This window comes from Nannospalax galili, unplaced genomic scaffold, assembly GCF_000622305.1.
Source record: "Nannospalax galili isolate Female #2095 unplaced genomic scaffold, S.galili_v1.0 scaffold851, whole genome shotgun sequence".
Lineage (NCBI taxonomy): Eukaryota > Metazoa > Chordata > Mammalia > Rodentia > Spalacidae > Nannospalax > Nannospalax galili.
Window position 1 is genome coordinate 707046 of NW_008330578.1, and position 17960 is coordinate 725005.

General features: G+C 40.6%; 1 protein-coding gene across 6 annotated transcripts in view; it reads left to right on the forward strand.

Moving 5' to 3' along the window:
- Positions 1–17960, forward strand: part of Rad54l2 (RAD54 like 2) — a 126338-nt gene that overhangs the window by 39897 nt on the left and 68481 nt on the right. For all 6 annotated transcript variants that reach the window (XR_003846532.1, XM_008849614.3, XM_029554368.1 and 3 more), the window contains exon 2: positions 11337–11526. Coding sequence is in view for 5 of the 6 variants with exons in the window: in XM_008849614.3 (XP_008847836.1) it covers positions 11391–11526 (136 nt within the window). In the remaining variant the exon portion in view is untranslated. The remainder of the gene's footprint in view (positions 1–11336; positions 11527–17960) is intronic.

Genomic DNA, 17960 nt, shown 5'->3' on the forward strand with positions numbered 1-17960 from the left:
TAGAGGCCAGAGGTTGACATTGGGCACCTCCTTCAATCAATTGCTTTTCCACCTTAGGTGTTCTGTTCTGTTCTGTTGTTCTGTTCTGTTCTGTTCTGTTCTGTTCTGTTCTGTTCTGTTCTGTTCTGTTCTGTTCTGTTCTCCTGTCCTGTCCTGTCCTGTCCTGTCCTGTCCATTTGTTTGAGGCAGAGTCTCACAATATCACCCTGCCTGGCTTGAGACTTGCTATACTTAACACCTGGGTGTCCTCTAACTCAGAGATCTGTCTACCTCTGTCTCCTAAGTGCTAGAACTAAAGGCATGCACCACCACATCTGGCTTTCCACCTTAGATTCTAAGGCAGTGTCTCTTTCTGAACCTGAACTTCTTTCTGAAGTTTGACTTGTTTGATGGGCAAGCAATTGCCAACAATCTTCCCCTCTCCATGTCCTCAATGGTGGGATTACATGTGTGTGTGTGTGCTGCTGCATCTGGGCTTTTAAAAAAAAAAAAAAGTTTTTTTATTTTATTTTATTTATTTATTTATTTATTTTTGTCTTTTTGAGACAGAGTCTCTCTGTAGCCCCAGCTTGCCTGGAACTTACTCTGTAGACCAGGCTGGCCTCGAACTCACAAAGGTCCACCTGCCTCTGCCTCCAAAATTCTGGGATTAAAGGTGTGCCCCACCGCACCCGGCTTTAAAATTCTTTTAAGTTACATTTTATTTTGTGTGTGCGAGTGTGTCCCACAGCCTGCTGTAAAGGTTGGAAGACAACTTGTGAAGGCTGTTTGTCTCTTTCTACCATGTGGGTCCCAGGGATTGAACTCAGTTGTAGAGCTTGGCAGCAGGTACTTTTACCATCTTGCCAATTCTGTGGCCCTTCTTCTCAAAAACTGAGTTTTCCTATAGGTCCTCTTACTTCCAAAATCCATATATAGCCTAAGTTTTTATCCATACCGCATATACTTTTCCTCAGAGAAGCTAATAGGAATATCAGTTTGAAAGAAGTTTTGTGGGTTTTTTTCCCATTGTGTTAACTTTAGGGAAATTGAGCCAGGTGTGGTGGCACACACCTTTAATCCCAGCACTTGGGAGGCAGAGGCAGGAGGATCTCTGTGAGTTCAAGGCTAGCCTGATCTACATAGCGAGTTCCAGGTCATCTGGGGCTATGGGGAGACCCTGTCTCAAAACAAAACAAAACTTTAGGGAAGTCCCCATTTTCTTTCAAACTTCTTTACAGATAGTCAGACGTCAGTATTTTCTTCAGTATTTATGTCTAGTGTTAGACTATAGGGAGACATATAGGACAAGTTTATGTAAATTCTGGTTCAAGTGTTATGTTGTCAAAGGGGTGGAGGGGGGAAAGAGGAGAAGAAAGAAGAGGATATTTTGAGAGATCCTAAGGCAAAAGCGGAGCACAGATTAGAATAAACAAACTTTGGCTATAAAATAATAAAATATAGTGAAGTTTGTAATCTAGGTAGATTACATAAGTCTCCTTAGAAGACTTTTCAGATCTGGGTCACATCTATACAAAGAGGAAAGGAAGGTGATGAATCCAATTTCTGCCTGCTTGTGGGATGCCATTTATTTATGTCACTGATCATGCCTACAGCTTTCCAGAGACAGCCCAAGTGAAACTTTTGTCTAATTCCTGCTGGGCTTAGGGGAAGAGAAAAATAGACCCCATCTCTTAGCCAGAGGATAGCCTTCCATGTATGGGGATGCTGGGAGACTTAATTAGCCTTTTCACTCCCAAGTCATTGTGTTGGAAAGGAAAGGAAGTGCTTCTAAAATTGTTACTGAAGTTGAATAGGTAACATTGCAAATCTGTACTTTGAAATAGCGTGTTTGTGCTTGTTAAAGTGCTTAAACCTTTGGAGAACTAGAAACAAAAAAAATAGTCTCTTTACTGTCTTTGTTTTATTTATTTACTTGTTCACTTTATTTATTTATTTATTTATTTATTTTTGAGACAGGGTCTCCCTGTAGCCCCAGCTGGCCTGGAACTCACTATGTAGACCAGGCTGGTATTGATCTCACAGTCTACTTCTGCCTCCTGAGTGCTGGGATGTGTGTGCCTCCATGCCTGGCTTATTTTATTTGTAATTTTTTGATTATTTATTTTTATGTGTATTGAATGTTTCACCTACATATAAGTGTACCCATGTCATGCAATTCCTGAGGAGGCTGGAAGAGGGCATTGGATCCTTTGGAACCCGAGTTAATAGATGGTTGTTAGCCATCATGTAGGCGCTGGGAACCAAACCCGGGTCCTCTGAGAGCAGGCAGTGCTCTTAACTCTTGAGCCATCTCTTCAGCCTTTCAAAATCAGGATGTTTAATGTTGATACAGTACTGTTACTTAACTTATAGTTGATACTCAATTGTATCAATTCTCCCTCCCCAGTGACATTAAAAATTATTATTAGTGTTTGTGTAGTCATGCACATATGATGTGTGAGTGTGGGTTTGTGCATGCCATGGAATGCACGTAGAGGTCAGAAGACAGTTTTGGGGAATGAGTTCTCTCCATTCATCCACCTTGTTGAGGCAGTCTTTTGTTTCTGCTGTGCTGTGTACTCTAGGCTAGCTGGCCAACAAGCTCCTAGGCAGTTCTTCTGTCTCTGCCTCCCATCTCTTTGTAGGAGTACTGGGATTACAGATGTGTGCCACCTCATCTGGCTTTTTAAAAGTGGGTTCTTGGAGTCGGGTGTGGCGCATGCCTTTGATCCCAGTGCTTAAGAGGCAAAGGGAGGCAGAGCTCTAGGATCAAGGCCAGCCTGGTATCCACAGAGTTCCAGGCCAGCTGTGGCTACAGGGAGACCCTGTCTCAAAAAAGACAAAAAAAAAAAAAAAAAAAAAAAAAAAAAAAAAAAGAGTTCTTGGGATCAAACTCAGGTGTCAGGCTTGTACAACAAGTATTTTTTACCCACTGAACCATCTCACCAGCCTGCCCATACTGACATTTATAACTGTTCTTCCTTCGAAGTCCAGTGTCTAGCCCAAGATCTAAGAGTGCATTTAGTAGTTCTTGGATGATTATTTTATGTATATGGTGAGGTGCTTGCAGTTAGTCCCTGGAACCTTGTCTTAATACTAATTTTGATTTTGGCTTTCTCTTGGCATACTTGAAAAAGGTCCCTCTCCTTTGAGACAAAAGGGATTGTGTTTGAATAGAACTCACACTTATAATCCTCAGTACTTGGGAGGCTAGAGGCTGAGGCAGGAGGATTGCTCTAAGTTCAAGGTCAGCAAGAAATACATAGTGGACTCTAGGCCTTGGGCTTCGGAATGAGACCCTGTCTAAAAAAACGAAATAACAGACAAAAAAAATGTGGAAGATATCAACTAAGAATACATCAATTTAGATGTAAATAAGCAATTTAGCTAGTGTGTGGCACATACCTGTAATCCTAGCAGTTGGGGTTGGAGATAGGAAAATCAGGAGTTCAAGGCCATCCTTGGCTATATAGTAAGCTCGAGACCAGCCTGGGCTACATGAGACCCTGTCTCACAATAAATAAATGTTAACAAACAAACAACTTGTGTACCATGTAGGTATGGCATGGTGGCATACGCCTTTTATCCCAGCACTCGGGAGGCAGAGGCAGGTGGATCTCTGTGAGTTCAAGGCCAGCCTGATCTACATAGTTCCAGGACAGCTGGGGCTACAGGGAGACCCTGTCTCAAAAATACCAAAAACAAACAAACAACCCCCCCCCAAATAGTCTATGTAAAAAAAAAAAAAAGTCTGCAAATCCCAGTACCCACATGGCAGTAACTCCAGTTCCAGGGGATCCGACAGCTTCTTCTGTCCTCTGCAGGCATTTCACGACACAGGTGTACTTACCTACACACAGGCAACACACATACACATAAAAAGAATAAATAGAATATTAAAAAAATAGTCTATGTGACCAATATCAATTCAGAAAAATCAATGATTATTATTTGTATTACTAAAGGATTAATATAGGCTCCCAGCCATAGCTTTTCTAAAAGATTTATTTATTTTATATATACACGTGTGTGCCTAAGTGTATATATCTGCACCATATGCAGGCAGGTATGCATGGAGGCCAGAGGAGGGTGGTGGATCTGAAACTGGAGTTCCACGTGAGTGTGGTGAATTGAACCCATGTTCTCTGGAAGATCAGCCAGTGCTTTGCCATTTTCTCTAGCCCCCCATAATCACTATATTAAGAAGTTAGTGCTGGCACTGGTGGTATAAAAACTCAGTGGTAGAGCTTGTTCTTAGCATATGTAAGGCCATTGAGTCCATCTCCATACCCAAAAAAGAAAAAAAATGATATGTGGGGTTCATAAATTGAATGGTAATAGATTTATCCCAAATGCTTTCATTGTTGCTTTGTCCCCTGTATTCAGAGAGAGAGAGACTTACTTTCCCCATCTTTTGTCACTCATATTGACCTATGACCTAGTAGGGTTTTGTTTGTTTATTTGTTGGGTGGGTGGATAGATTTTTGAGACAGAGGAAGGGAGATGGAAGGGGGAGGGGGAGAGAGAGAGAGAGAGAGAGAGAGAGAGAGAGAGAGAGAGAGAGAGAGAGAGAGAGAGAGAGAGAGAGAGAGAGAGAGAGAGAGAGGCACACACAGAGATACCCCCGCTGTATAGTTCAGGCTGGCTTCAATTTACTATGTATTCTAGGATGGCCTGGAACTTGCCACTGTCTTGCTTTAGCCTACCAAGAGCATCCTTGTCTGGCTGTTGTGATGTTTTAATGTGTGTGTCTGTGAGGATATTTCAGAGTCCAGGTTTAGATCCTATTTTCTCAACCCTTGTTGTTCATGTCCCTTCCCTACTGCATTTCCCCTGTGGCCATGATTCCAGGGAGAATGAAAGGCATCTTTTTGACTTCTTCCACCTAGAGGTCTTCCAAAGCTTTATATTCCTATTCATTCCAAATGTTCCCAACTCATAAATAACATTTAAAATGCAAAATAACTTTTCTAAAACAAAAAAATTAGAAGAGCATAATTGTTTTACACATTTGAAAATGGCCAAATAGAGATAGCTGGATCCTTTGTTCTTCTGTTATCTAAGTCTGTTTTGACATAATGTTTTGTTGACTTACTGCTTTGTTCAAGTATAGGTTCTACAGAAATAAAATTGGAAAGGGAAAAGTGTTTTAATAGACTTTTCATATAATTGTGTGTAATCTTCAATACTTTACCAAAGTTCTGACAAGTGGTAGTTTCTTTTTTCAAATTTCTTTCCCTTTTTCTCTCCCTCTTTTTATGTGTATGAATGTTTTGCCTACAAGTATGTAAGTACACCATGCATGCAATGCCCACTGAGGAAGAAGAGGGTCTTGGATCCCAGGAACTGGAGCTACAGATGGTTGTTAGCCACCATGTGGGTGCTGGGAACCGAATCTGGCTCCTCTGCAAGAACAACTGGTGCTCTTTACCACTGAGCCATCTTTCCAGCCCCAAGTGGTCGTTTCTTAAAAGTTAACAGCAATGTAGAATTTTAAAGTGTGTCAAGGAACTTTTTGTACTTTGTTATGTAAAAAATCCATTGGTCTGTTTTGTATTTTAAATCACTTTTAAACTATGTATGATTTTGACCTTTTGGCTCTCCTAAAAGGGATTCAAGAGTCTTTGGACCATCTTTTGAGAACTACTGTTTGAGAATCTGGAAGGGATCTTGAAGACTAACTCAGGTCCATCGTTCTCCTGGGTGGGAATAGAAGGGAGATTGATTTACCCAAAGTCATGCAGCTAGTTACCTATAGCTGTGGCTACTTGAGTCCAGATTTTTTCACTGATTTTGTAAATACATCTCTAGTGCTTCACCTGTGTGTGATGCTAATTTCCTGGACTAGGCTCCACAGCATTGCCTTTAGAGAGTTAATTGTCTACTATCGTCCTGCTATTGGGAGCCTTGAATGTGTTTTACTCTTTCTTTCTTATTTTGCCCTAAGCTCCAATTGCCAAAAGTCTTTTTCTATTTCCAAATAAAATATGTCAAGGTGTGTCAGTTTAGCTTTGTGGCTGCCTTGTTTGTATCTCAATGCGTTAAGTAACTGACATTCACTCAAAAGGCATTTAGGCTTAGTAGGGGTTTGAAGTACACACTGTGTGATTAGAGCAATGTCTTTGCCTTGTATGGGAAAGGTTTTGAAGTAACTTTAGTGATCCATAGTGAATTTCTAGCAGGCTGTGGGTACTCTGTAGTATATAAGGACTGAATTCTTGTCTTTGGATTATAAATTATTTGACCAGTAGGTTTCCTTAAAGATGTATTGCACAAAGCTATGGACTAAATGTTTTCTTGTTCTTAAAACATTTTTTCCCCTTGGGAGCCAGAGAGATGACTCTTAATGAGCACTGGCTGCTCTTGCAGAGGACCCAGGTTCGATTCCCAGCACCCACATGGAGGCTAACAACTGTCCTAACTCCAGTTCCAGGAGATCCCATGCCCTCCTCTGACCTCCGTGAACATTGCAGGACACTGGATGCACTTATATGCATGCAGGCAATACACTCATACACATAAAATAAAAATTAAAAAAAGGGAAAAAAACATTGTTTTCTTGTAAATGATTAAATCCAGGGTTATAGTTATATTCTCTCTCTCTCTCTCTCTCTCTCTCTCTGTGTGTGTGTGTGTGTATACCTCTTTGTGTGTGTGTGTGTACCTTTGTGTGTGTGTATGGCATGTGATGTTCATATTCTTTATGAAAATAAAGTCAACTGCATTAGCCATTGAATTTGTCTGAGGTCATTTGAGGAAATATAATACTATTCAAGGTTTTTTTTTGAGACAGGGTCTCACTTTGTAGCTCTGACTGACTTAGAACTCACTATGTAGATAAACCAGGCTTGCCTTGATCTCACAGAGGTCCTCCTGCCTCTACCTCCTAAGTGCTCAGATTAAAGGCTTGAGCTCCCACACTCAGTGTATTTTCTGACAGTTTTGTTATGTATCCCAAATTGACCTTATAATTTAGAGGTTCTTTTGCTACCCCTTCCTGAGTGCTAAATTACACATGTGCTATCATGCCTGGTAGAAAAATATCTTTTGCTTAGAAGACAGGATCATGATGGTACTGTTACTATGAGGATATCTTTGGAATTGCGTGGGCTGCAGAGTAATGAAGTATGTATGCACCTCTAGTCCTGTGATTTCAGTGTGGGCCCTTCAAGAATGGTCTGCTTTGTGAACAAAAATGTGTGTGTGTGTGTGTGTGTGTGTGTGCGTGCGTGCATGTGTGCGCATGCACAAGCTTGCTTACTTTAACTTTTTTATCTTTCCAGTGTCTTTAAAGGCTGTGCCTGTGGCCAGGCAGTAGTCTATAGGCAGGGGATATTGTCTTTGAACTTAACAGGGGAGAACAAACTTTTCCTTTTCTCTCAAGATTGCTGTGAGAGGCTGGCCTGGGATTAGCTGTAGATTTCATCATAATTACAGCCTTCTTTTGGAAGTCCAATACGTTAAATTAGACTTATTAACATGCTTAGGAGTTGAATATTTGCTTTTCATAGTGATTGTCCTTAGAGTCCCTTTAAATATCTAGTTCTCTAGTTTCATTATAATAGAATTTGATTTCCAGAATTTGCTTTGTGGAATCCCAGGTCCTCATTAAGGTGCAGTAGACCAATAATTACTTTCCTAGTTTCTTTGTGCAGTGGAGGCTGACTTTTCACTGGAGACTGAAACAGTATTTCCCAGGGAATGGGAAACAAATGGAGGAAGATACATATTTTCCTTATCAACTTTTGTCCTTATGTCTAATTTTTTTAGATAGAGCCAATTTATTTATTTATTTATTTTTGGTTGTTGTTCTTTTGTGTTTGAGGCAGAGTCTCACTGTAGCCCATGCTGGCCTTCAACTTTTGTTCATTCTTCTGAATGCTGGGATTACAGGTCTGTATCACCATGCTAAGCAAGAGCCAAGTTCTCAAATTGGGGTTGCCTTCTCTTTGTTCTAAATGGCTAGGTCCCACCTGGAGGACCCTACATGAGGGCAGAGTCCCATAAGAATGTAGTTGACCCCACTCTTGCCGTGTACCCTTTGTTGCTATTTATTTTATTTATTTTTGGATTTTGGAGGCAGTTTCATACTGTATGTAGCCTAGACTGGCCTGGATCTCACCATGTAATCCAGGACAGCCTCCTGCTTGAGCTGTTCTTGTTTTAGCCTCTTGAAGTAAGTGTGTGTGTGTGTGTGTGTAGACCAGAGGACAACTTCAGATGTTGCTCTTCATATATTGCCCGCTATTTTTTGGAGACAGCATCTCTCACTGGCATGAAACTCATCAAGTAGGTTAGGCTAGCTAGAGAGTACCAGGAATTATCACATGTGTGGTATAGCTTTTTATTTATTTATTTTTTTTTTTAAAAAGCAACAACGTGGATTCTGGGAATCAGGTCCTTGTGATTGCGAGATAAGCATTTTACTGACTGAGCTATCTTTCTAGTCCCCCTTTGTGACTTTTTTGAGATCAGTAACAGTAAAATGTACCCCTTAAGTAGTTGGTGTGGTTCTAAAGAGCTATGAATAGTGTTCGTCGTGTCATCTCTAAAGAAATTTAGTGGCTTATGGAAGGAAGGGTAAAAGAAAACCTTGATAAAATTGAACAGTTCAATCACTTTCCATTCTCTTATGAGTATCTGATCCTCTGGGTACCATTTTTACTTTTTAAAATTCACACATAATAATTGTATACATTTATGGGAGAATGTGATAATTTGATATGTATAGTCAATGCATATGATCAAATCAGGGAACTAGCCTTTCCATCTCTTGACACCTTTATCATTTCTTTGTATTGGGAGCCTTTGAAATCCTTTTTCCTATTTGTGAAAATTATTATTATAATTTTTATTGAGACAGGGTCTTACTATGTAGCCCCAGCTGGCCTGGAACTTGTGTCGTAGACTAGGCTGACCTTGAACTCAGAGATCCATCTGCATCTGCCATCTAAGTGTTGGGATTAAAGAATTGCGCTACCATGCCTAACAAGTTGTTTTCTATTAAAAAAAAAAAATCAGCCAGGCGTGGTGGTGCATGCCTGTAGTCCCAGCATTTGGGAGGCAGAGGCAGGCAGATCTCTGTAAGTTCAAGGCCAGCCTGGTCTACATAGTGAGTTTCAGGACAGCTGGGACTACAGGGAGACCCTGCTTCAAAAAGACAAAAAAAAATAATAATCTAGGGCTGGAGAGATGGCTCAGTGGTTAAGAACATTGGTTGTTCTTGCAGAGGACCCAGGTTCGAATCCCAGCACCCACATGGCAGCCAACAACTGTCTGTAACTCCAGTTCCAGGGGCTCCAACAGCCTCTTCTGCCCTCTGCAGGCACTGCATGACACAGGCACACTTACCTACATGAAGGCAATACATGCGTACACATAAAAATAAAAATAATAAAATATTAAAATCTAGCTGAGCCTAGTGGTGTAGCCTTTGGGAAGCAGAGGCAGGCGGCTCTCTGTGAGATCAGGGCCAGCCTGGTCTCCATAAAGAGTTCCAGGCAGACTGGGACTAGGGGGCACCTTGTCAAAACAAAACAAAACACAAAAATCTATTCTGAATTGTGAACCTTAATTACGGAATCATAGAATTTTGGAAATTACTGTTTCATCATCCTTCCTCTGTACTCCATCTGTTTTGTTTTAAAGTGTCCTCTGTTGTTGTTGTAATTATTATTATCATTACTATTATTATTATTATTATTATTATTATTAATTTTGTCATGGGGTTTTGCCATGTAGCCCTGGATGGCTTGAAAATTGCTCTGTAGACCAAGCTGGCCTCAAATTTGCAGTGATCCTTCTGCCTCTGCCGGCCAGCAATGTCCTGTTTGAAAATGTTGAGTAGGGGGCTGGATCAGTATCTGATGTTCTATTAGTATATATGGTAGTTGGATGTTTAATTGATGTTTGCTTCTATCAGGAGCTTGGGTCTGAGGTTGTTTTGAGTAAGTTTGTTAAATGAGGGTATATCGAAGCCTTTTCCTTGTTACTGTAATTATTAACTCTATCACTATATACTTTCTTAGAATGACAGGCATTTGCAATACCTAAAGGTAAACATTTTCTCTAAAGCCAGGCCAGTCTTGGTGGTTCATACCTATAATTCTGGGACTTGGTAGGTGGAAGTTAGAAGACCCCAAGTTCAAGGCCAGCTTTGACTGCATTGTCAGTTGAAGGCCAGCCTGAGCCACATGAGACCCTGTCTCCAGAAACTACCCTGCCTCCCAAAAAAAGGGGGAGGAGGAAAGAAATGACCTTTATAATTAATAAAGTTATGCATGGGGTAGGAAAGAGAAAGAGAGAGAGGGGGAAGAGGCCAAGGAGAGAAAGTTCCTGGTACATAGTATATATAGTATGGCAGGTTGGCAAATGAGGCAGAGACCATGGATGAATGACTAACCAGAGTACAAAGACAATTCCTATTTAAATCTCTGCCCTAGAGATTTACTGTTGGATCAGGAGGTAGTCCACATGAGGCTTTCAGTGAAGAGTCACAATGTGATTAGTATGACTAATGGAGTTAAGAAGAGAGAGGTGTGATTTCAGAAGTCTGGGGGCACTTTGCAAGAAATGTAGCTGAAACTGAGCCAGGAGGTAGGGAAGAGCATGAGAACAGACATGACCACAGAGGACCACACTTGAGGCTTGTATGAGCATGGCAGAAGTAACAGTTAACCTCCCACTGAATCCAGATCTTCATTCAGTTAGTTGGAGACTGAATTGTATACTGTGGGATGCCCTATGGCCAGACCCCTTCCTATTCCATGCAGGACCCACTCCTTATTCTCTGAGTATTCCCAGTACTTACTCTTCAGGGCTCAACCCTTGATGCTCATTCTGCCCAAAATATACTTTTCAGATGTCTGCATAGCTTCCTTGAATCTTTTTAGTCTGTCTTTAGAACTTTCCTGACACCTCAGCATAAAATAGTAACTCCTCCTGGCATATACCAGTCCCTCACACTCTCTATATCCTTTTTTCTTCCTGTTGTACCTAGAATAGTGCCTGGGATTATAAATAAATATATGCCTATGTATAGATGTATACGTATGGGTACAGGGAGGTGATGCTCAGGAAACTGGAAGGAATTGAAGGAATGAACAAATGGAAATTCTGAGGTGTACATTTAAAAAAGAGTTGTAGCTGTTAATTTAAGGTATTTTCTTGTCAAAGCAGTTCCAGAGGTGCTTGAACTGGGCAAATTCAGCCAACTTAAAAGATTGAGATTTAGATATGGTTAGTTTGTCTTGCTTAAAAAAGCTTTAAGAAATTAATCTTCAGCATTTTTTTCTTTGAAGGATTTGTCCTCCCTAGTAAAACTTTGGCGATTCTGATGCCTCTTCTCCTCTTAGGACCCCTGCAGTTGACCATGAGTCGGTAATGCCCTCTGAGGACTTCTGGGAGCCATGTCAGACGAATCCGCCTCAGGGAGCGATCCAGACCTGGACCCGGACGTGGAGCTGGAGGATGCGGAAGAGGAGGAGGAGGAGGAGGAGGTGGCAGTGGAGGAGCATGACAGGGATGACGAGGAAGACCTGGATGGTGAGTACTTATGCTGATGATAGACACTGTCATATACTTTCTTCTAATGGAAATTTTGCTTGAAGTGTATGGTGTTTCTAGTTGGTATTTTTTGGGTTTGGGTGGGGGGAAAGTTGAGACAGGTTCTTACTCTGTGGCTCAGGCTGGCCTGAAACTCACTATATAGACCAGACTAACTGTGAACTTGTAATCTTCCTGCCTCAGACTTCTAAGTGCTGAGATTATAGGCATGTGCCACTACGTCTGGCTTCTAGTTAGATTTTTGTAGATCATCTACTGTGAAAAGACACAGACTGAGAATTTAGTCACAGAATTTCTATGTTTACTTTCAGGAAATGGATGATTGTTTCTCCAAATTAAACCTTGCTTTAGTACCAGAAAGATGAACATTTAGCCCATCTTTGATAAATATATAGGCTTAAATCCAGATATTTGAGAGTAGAACATACTTGACCAAGTCATGTAGGAGTCAGTGGCCAAGTCCCTGGAGTGCAAACTTGCAGATAGGTATAGCGATGACTGTGAATTTCTTGAATCACACTCAATTCTACTTTCATGTACATGAGAGAATTGTCTGGAGAGAGATCCTCAAATTGACAGCCCCAGAATGCATTTCATACAGTGCTGGCACTTGTGTGACTGTAAATTGTTCCTACTAGAAGGAACAATCCTCATAGCTGGTAGGCTCCCTCTAGATTCCTCTTATTTGGTTTGTTCAGCTCATCTCTTCCTTTGGCCTCTGATTTTTTTTTTTTTTTTAAACCAGACCCTCTCTATTGTAGCTCAGGTTGGCCCCAAACGGGCAGTCCTCCTGCTTCAACCTCTATGTTCTAGGGATTGCAGGTGTGTTCCATGTCTAGCTAACACCCCATTCTTGTGGCACTGAATCTCTTTTCTTTCTCTTTTGTGGCACTGGGGATTAAACAGAGCCTTGTGCATGCTACCACTGAGATATATTGCTACCCTTTTTTGTATTTTATATTTTCTGATAAGATCTCACTAAGTTGGCCAGACTGGCGTTGAACTTGATCTGTAGCCCAGGTAGACCTTAAACTTGCAATTTTCCTCTCTGAGCCTTCTAAGTTCTTGGGATTCTAGAACTGTGCCACCAGACCCAGTGGACCATTTTTTGATGTGTGAAGACACAAGTTTATCTGTACATGTGCGTGGAAGGCCAGAAGTTGACATTAGATATCTACCTCAACTTTCCACCTTCTTTTTTTTTTTGGCTTTCTGAGATGGTCTCCCTGTAGCCCCAGCTGTCCTGGAACTCTACGTAGACTAGGCTGGCCTTGAACTCAGAGATTTGCCTGCCTCTGCCTCCTAAGTGCTGGAATTAAAGGTGTGCACCACCATTCCCAGCTCCACCTTTTTTTTTTTTTTTTTTTTTTTTTCTTTTTTTTTTTTTTTTTGAGACAGGCTCTCTCATTGATTTGGCTAGACTAACTAGCCTCCAAAGATCCTAAGTCTCTTTCCTACCATTCTTTTTCACTATTGATGCTTTCTCAGTGCTGAGATTGCAGGTGCATCCTGCCATGCTTGGCTTTTTCATGGGATCTGGGAATTCCAACTCAAGTCTTACCCACTAAGCCATTTTCCCAGCCTCCTATGAACCTTTTATTTATTTTTATTTAACGTGTATGAGTGTTTTGCCATGTAAGTGCATAATATGCATGCAATGCTCTTGGAGACCAGGAGAGGGTATCAGATCCTCTGGAACTGGAATTTATAGTCAGTTGTTAGCTACCATGTAGGTGCTGGGAACTGAGCCCAGGTTTTCTGCAAGAATAGCCAGTGCTTTTAACTGCTGAACTATCTCTCCAACTCCACTTTTCTTTTAAATTTTAATCTAATGTTGGTCATCTAAGTCAATCAGGCCTTCTCAGTTAATTCTGGCCTCTCACTGAGGTAAAAGGTTTTGGTCACAACAGACTACTAGTTCCATTAACTCATGGAACTAAACAGTATGTGAAGTCATCAGTAGGATTTGAAGAAGCCTAGGAAAGTATGTTCCATTCTCCAGATTTCAGGCTCATGAGCAACAATCCTTCTTCTTTACTAATGTAATTCTCTCCAGTTCTTCTTCATCAGCCATCCATCCTGACATCTGCTAATGAATGGTTCAGGAATCAGTTTTCTCTCCTTCATACTGTCCAAATCCTGCTCCAGTTTTACCTCAGAATTCCTGCATCACTTTTTGTTTTTCATCATCTGGGTTCTCAATTTTTAGATACCCTTAGAAATCCTGTCAGGTTCAGATTGGATTTTAGATGCTGCTAGTGAGTGTAATAGATATATGTACATTGTCTTCCCTCTTAGTTTCTTGGAATCTTCTTGCTAGATTCCCTCCTTCTGTCCCTTCCTTACTCCCTTCCTTTTGAAACAGGCTCTCACTATGAATCTCAAACTGGCCTCAAGCTTGACATGTTCCTGCCCCAGCTTCCTGAGGGCTTAGATTACATATATGCTCTACTATGCTTGGCTTTACTATGACATTTTCTACGTGAGACTTGAGCACCTGTGGATTTTGTTATCTGTAGGAGGTCTTAGAACCAATTTCCCAGAGATACCAAAGTATATATTAAAAAATTATATGCATTTGAGAACTGTAGAGTCATTTATTTAAAAGTGGCAAGAATTTTGTTGTGATTTGAGGATAGTATAGTTTTATTGTTGGAGTCTTTTCCTTTTTCTGTTTTTGTTGTGTCAGAGATTGAATCCAGGTCCTTTTTTTTTTTTGGTTTTTTTGAGACAGGGTCTCCCTGTAGCCCCAGCTGGCCTGGAACTGGCTTCGTAGACCAGGCTGGCCTTGAACTCACACAGATCCTGCCTGCCTCTGCCTTCCAAGTGCTGGGATTAAAGGTGTGTGCCACAATGCCTGGCCTGAACCTAGGTCTTTTACTTTCTAGGCAACTACTCTCCCACCAAACCAACATCCTAATCCTGCTTTAAAAAAAAAAAAAAAAATTGTTTTCTTGCACTTTTTAAACAAGATTTTATTTATTTTTATGTGTATGAATGTTTTGTCTGCATGTATGTAAGTGTACCTGTGTCATGCAATGCCTACATAGGCCAGGAAGAGGCATCAGATCCCCTTATGAGTGCTGGGAACCAAACCTGGGTCCTGAAAGAGCAGTAAGTACTCTTACTGCTGCACCATCTCTCCAGCCTGTGTTTGTTTGCACCTTTAAAGGAAAAGGGTGAAAAATGATGGGTTTTATTATGGCATTTTAACACACGTATATCATGATACATTACTCATATTCACCTCCCATTGCTCTTACTTGCTTTCCTCCTCCTCTTCCCTCAGATCTCCTTCCTCTGTCCAAAGAGTCCCTCTTCTACTTCCATGTCATATATGCAAATACACGACACGAATATAAACATACATATTTTTTTCTTTCTGTACACGAGAGAAAACATGATATTTGTCTTTCTGAGTCTAGCTTATTTTGCTTAACATGATGAGCTCCATTTCCATCCATTTTCAAGAAAATTTATTTTTCTTTATGGTTAAATAAAACTCCATTATGGATGTATACTATATTTTCTTTATCCATTCATCTATTGATGGACATATAGACTGAAAAATATGGAACATCATGCTAACCTTCTCTATTATTTCACCTTTAGTATATGTGCTTCCAAAGTGAACACTTTGCTTTTTGGAGACAGGGTCTTGCTATATGCTACCCCAGGCTGGCCCTGGACTTTCTATGGAGCCCAGGCTGGCCTGGAACTCAGAATTCTTCTACCTCTACCTATTGAATTCTGGAAGTATAGGAGCATACCACCAAGTCCAGCCAGCTGAAATTGTAGGAAAAAAAAGTATTTTTTTTTAAAAAACTAGAGATGATTTGTTTATATCACATATAGATGATGAAATTTTATCAGAATTAGATACGATCTCCTTTTTCTTACTTTGCTAGGGTATCTTAACTTCTTGGACTTTGACTCAAGACCATTTTTATATTTCACTATAGTGTTAGAGCTATATCATACACCTTCTGAAACCTTTCCTAAAAATAAAGGAAATACTTTAGTTGTGGTCACTCTGTCACCATTTTAGCTCTTATTTTTATTTTGTGTGTGTGTATGTGTGTGTGAAGTGTGCTTACTTGTTCCTGTGTGTGTGGAGCCAGAGGTTGACATTGCATATCTTCCTTTATTTCTCTCTTATTTTTTTGATACAGGGTCTCTTCCTGAACTTGGAGTTTACTGATTGGCTAGACTGGCTGGCTATTGAGCCCCCAGGATCTTCTTATCTCTGCCTCCCAGACAGGGATTACAGTTGTGCACAGCTGTGCCCCTCTTTTTTATGGGGGTACTGGGCTTCTGAACTCATATTTTCCATGTTTGTGCGGCAAACGCTTAAAACCCTGAACCATCTACCTAGCCTGTTTTAGTCCCTAATGCTTTTCTGTTCCTCTTACCCCAAACACTGTGCAATTTTGTTGAAAATATCTAAGACCTGCCTATTTAGTCTTGTTTTTTGCTGACTTGGCTTGCTATCATCATATAGTACTAATGAACAGAGAGCAACTAATTATTCTAAAATTAAGAATAGGGACTGGCAAGATGGCTCAGTGAGTAAAGGCTCTTGCTGCCAAGCTTGATGAACTTAGTTCATTCCTGAAGACATACTTGAAGGAAAGAACTGACTCCCACCAGTTGTTCTCTGACCTCCACATGGGTGCTGCATTTTGTGTGTTTATGCATGTGAACACACATACACACACTAAATAAAAAATAATTAAAAAAATTAAAAAACAAAGTTAGGAATGGTTAGGATAATGTAGTTTTAGCTGGTATTGTATGATATAGCTCTTTTATTTTTTTAGGGTAGTGATTCTTAACCTGTGACGATTTTGCCTCCTAATGTATGAAAGACATTTTTGGTTGTCATGACTTACTGGGTGTAGAGTTTGGGGTGCTATTTGGCATCTTGTGGATAGAGACCAAGGATACTGCTAAACATTCTGCAGTCATAGAACAGCTCCCACAGCCTCCCCAACCCAACAATTATCTGGCCCAAATGTCAGTAGTACTAAGATTTGAGAAACTCTTTCAAAGAAGAAACTGTTACCTCAGCCCTTTTTATTTGAAGTTTCATCTCTGATAATTATAACGTACTTTTATATTGTCTTTTGGCTTTGATGATCTCCTCTATTGTGTTTGTCTTCTTTGTAATTTCTACTTTATAATCTTCTATTTCTGGTTTCATTTTGGCTTCATGCAAATTTTTTTTTTTTTTTTTTTTTTTTTTTTTTGGGCCTGGGTATTAAATCCAAGGCTTCATGAATGCTGGCAAGTGCTCTACCACTGATCTGTACCCCTGGCCCTCAAACTTCTGCGGGTCCCCCAACCCCTTTATTTTTGAGACAGGGTCTCCCTGTAGCCCCAGCTGTCCTGGAACTCACTATGTAGACCAGGCTGGCCATGAACTCACAGAGATCTGCCTGCCTCTGCCTCCCTAGTGCTGGGACTAAAGGCGTGTGTCACCATGCCCGGCAGCTTTCTTATTTTTTTAAAAATTTATTTTATTTTATTATTAGTGTGTGTGAGTATGCCTGCACATAGGCTCACACTCGCCATAGCTTGTATGTGTCAGAGGACAACTTTCAGGAGTTGGTTCTCCTTCCTCTGGTTTTGATTTTTGGAGATCGACTCAGGTTGTCAGACTTGCACAGCAAGTACTTTTACCTGATGAGCCATCTTGTTGGCACCATACCCCTCTTTTTTATAAGCTTAAAAATTGTGTTTTGTGTGTGTGTGTCTGGGTTTTTTTAAATTATTATTATTGTTTTACTTACTTTTTGTTTTTTTGAAGCAGGGTCTCCCTGTAGCCCCAGTTGTCCTGGAACTCACTATGTAGACCAGGCTGGCCTTGAACTCCCAAGTCTGGGACTATAGGCGTGCGCCACCACGCCCGTCTTCTGTTTTTTAATTTTTAAATGAAATTTATTTATTTATTTGAGACAGGGTCTGCCTGTAGCCCCAGCTGGCCTGGTACTCTGTAGACCAGGCTGACCTCAATCTCATAGTGATCCACCTGCCTCTTACTTTGCTTCCTGCATGCTAGGATTAGAGGTGTGTGTCACCATGCCCAGCTTTAAAGTTTTTTTTTTTTTGTTTGTTTGTTTTTAAGCATACTAAGCAATGGGTTTCATTGTGGCATTTAAAAATTAAAAACAAACTGAATAGCGGCCAAAATTGTAGAACATACATGCTATGCCACACCTTTTCTTTTGTCTAGTCAGTCAGGAGTATGATGTTACCAGCTATTATTGTTGCTTGTTGCTTTATGTTATTTTTTAATTTATGATTTTTATTTTATGTGTATGAGTGTATTGCCTGCATGTATGTGAGTATACCGTATCGTGCAGTGCCATGGAGGTCAGAAGAGGGTTTCGGATTCCCCTGGAACTGGAGTT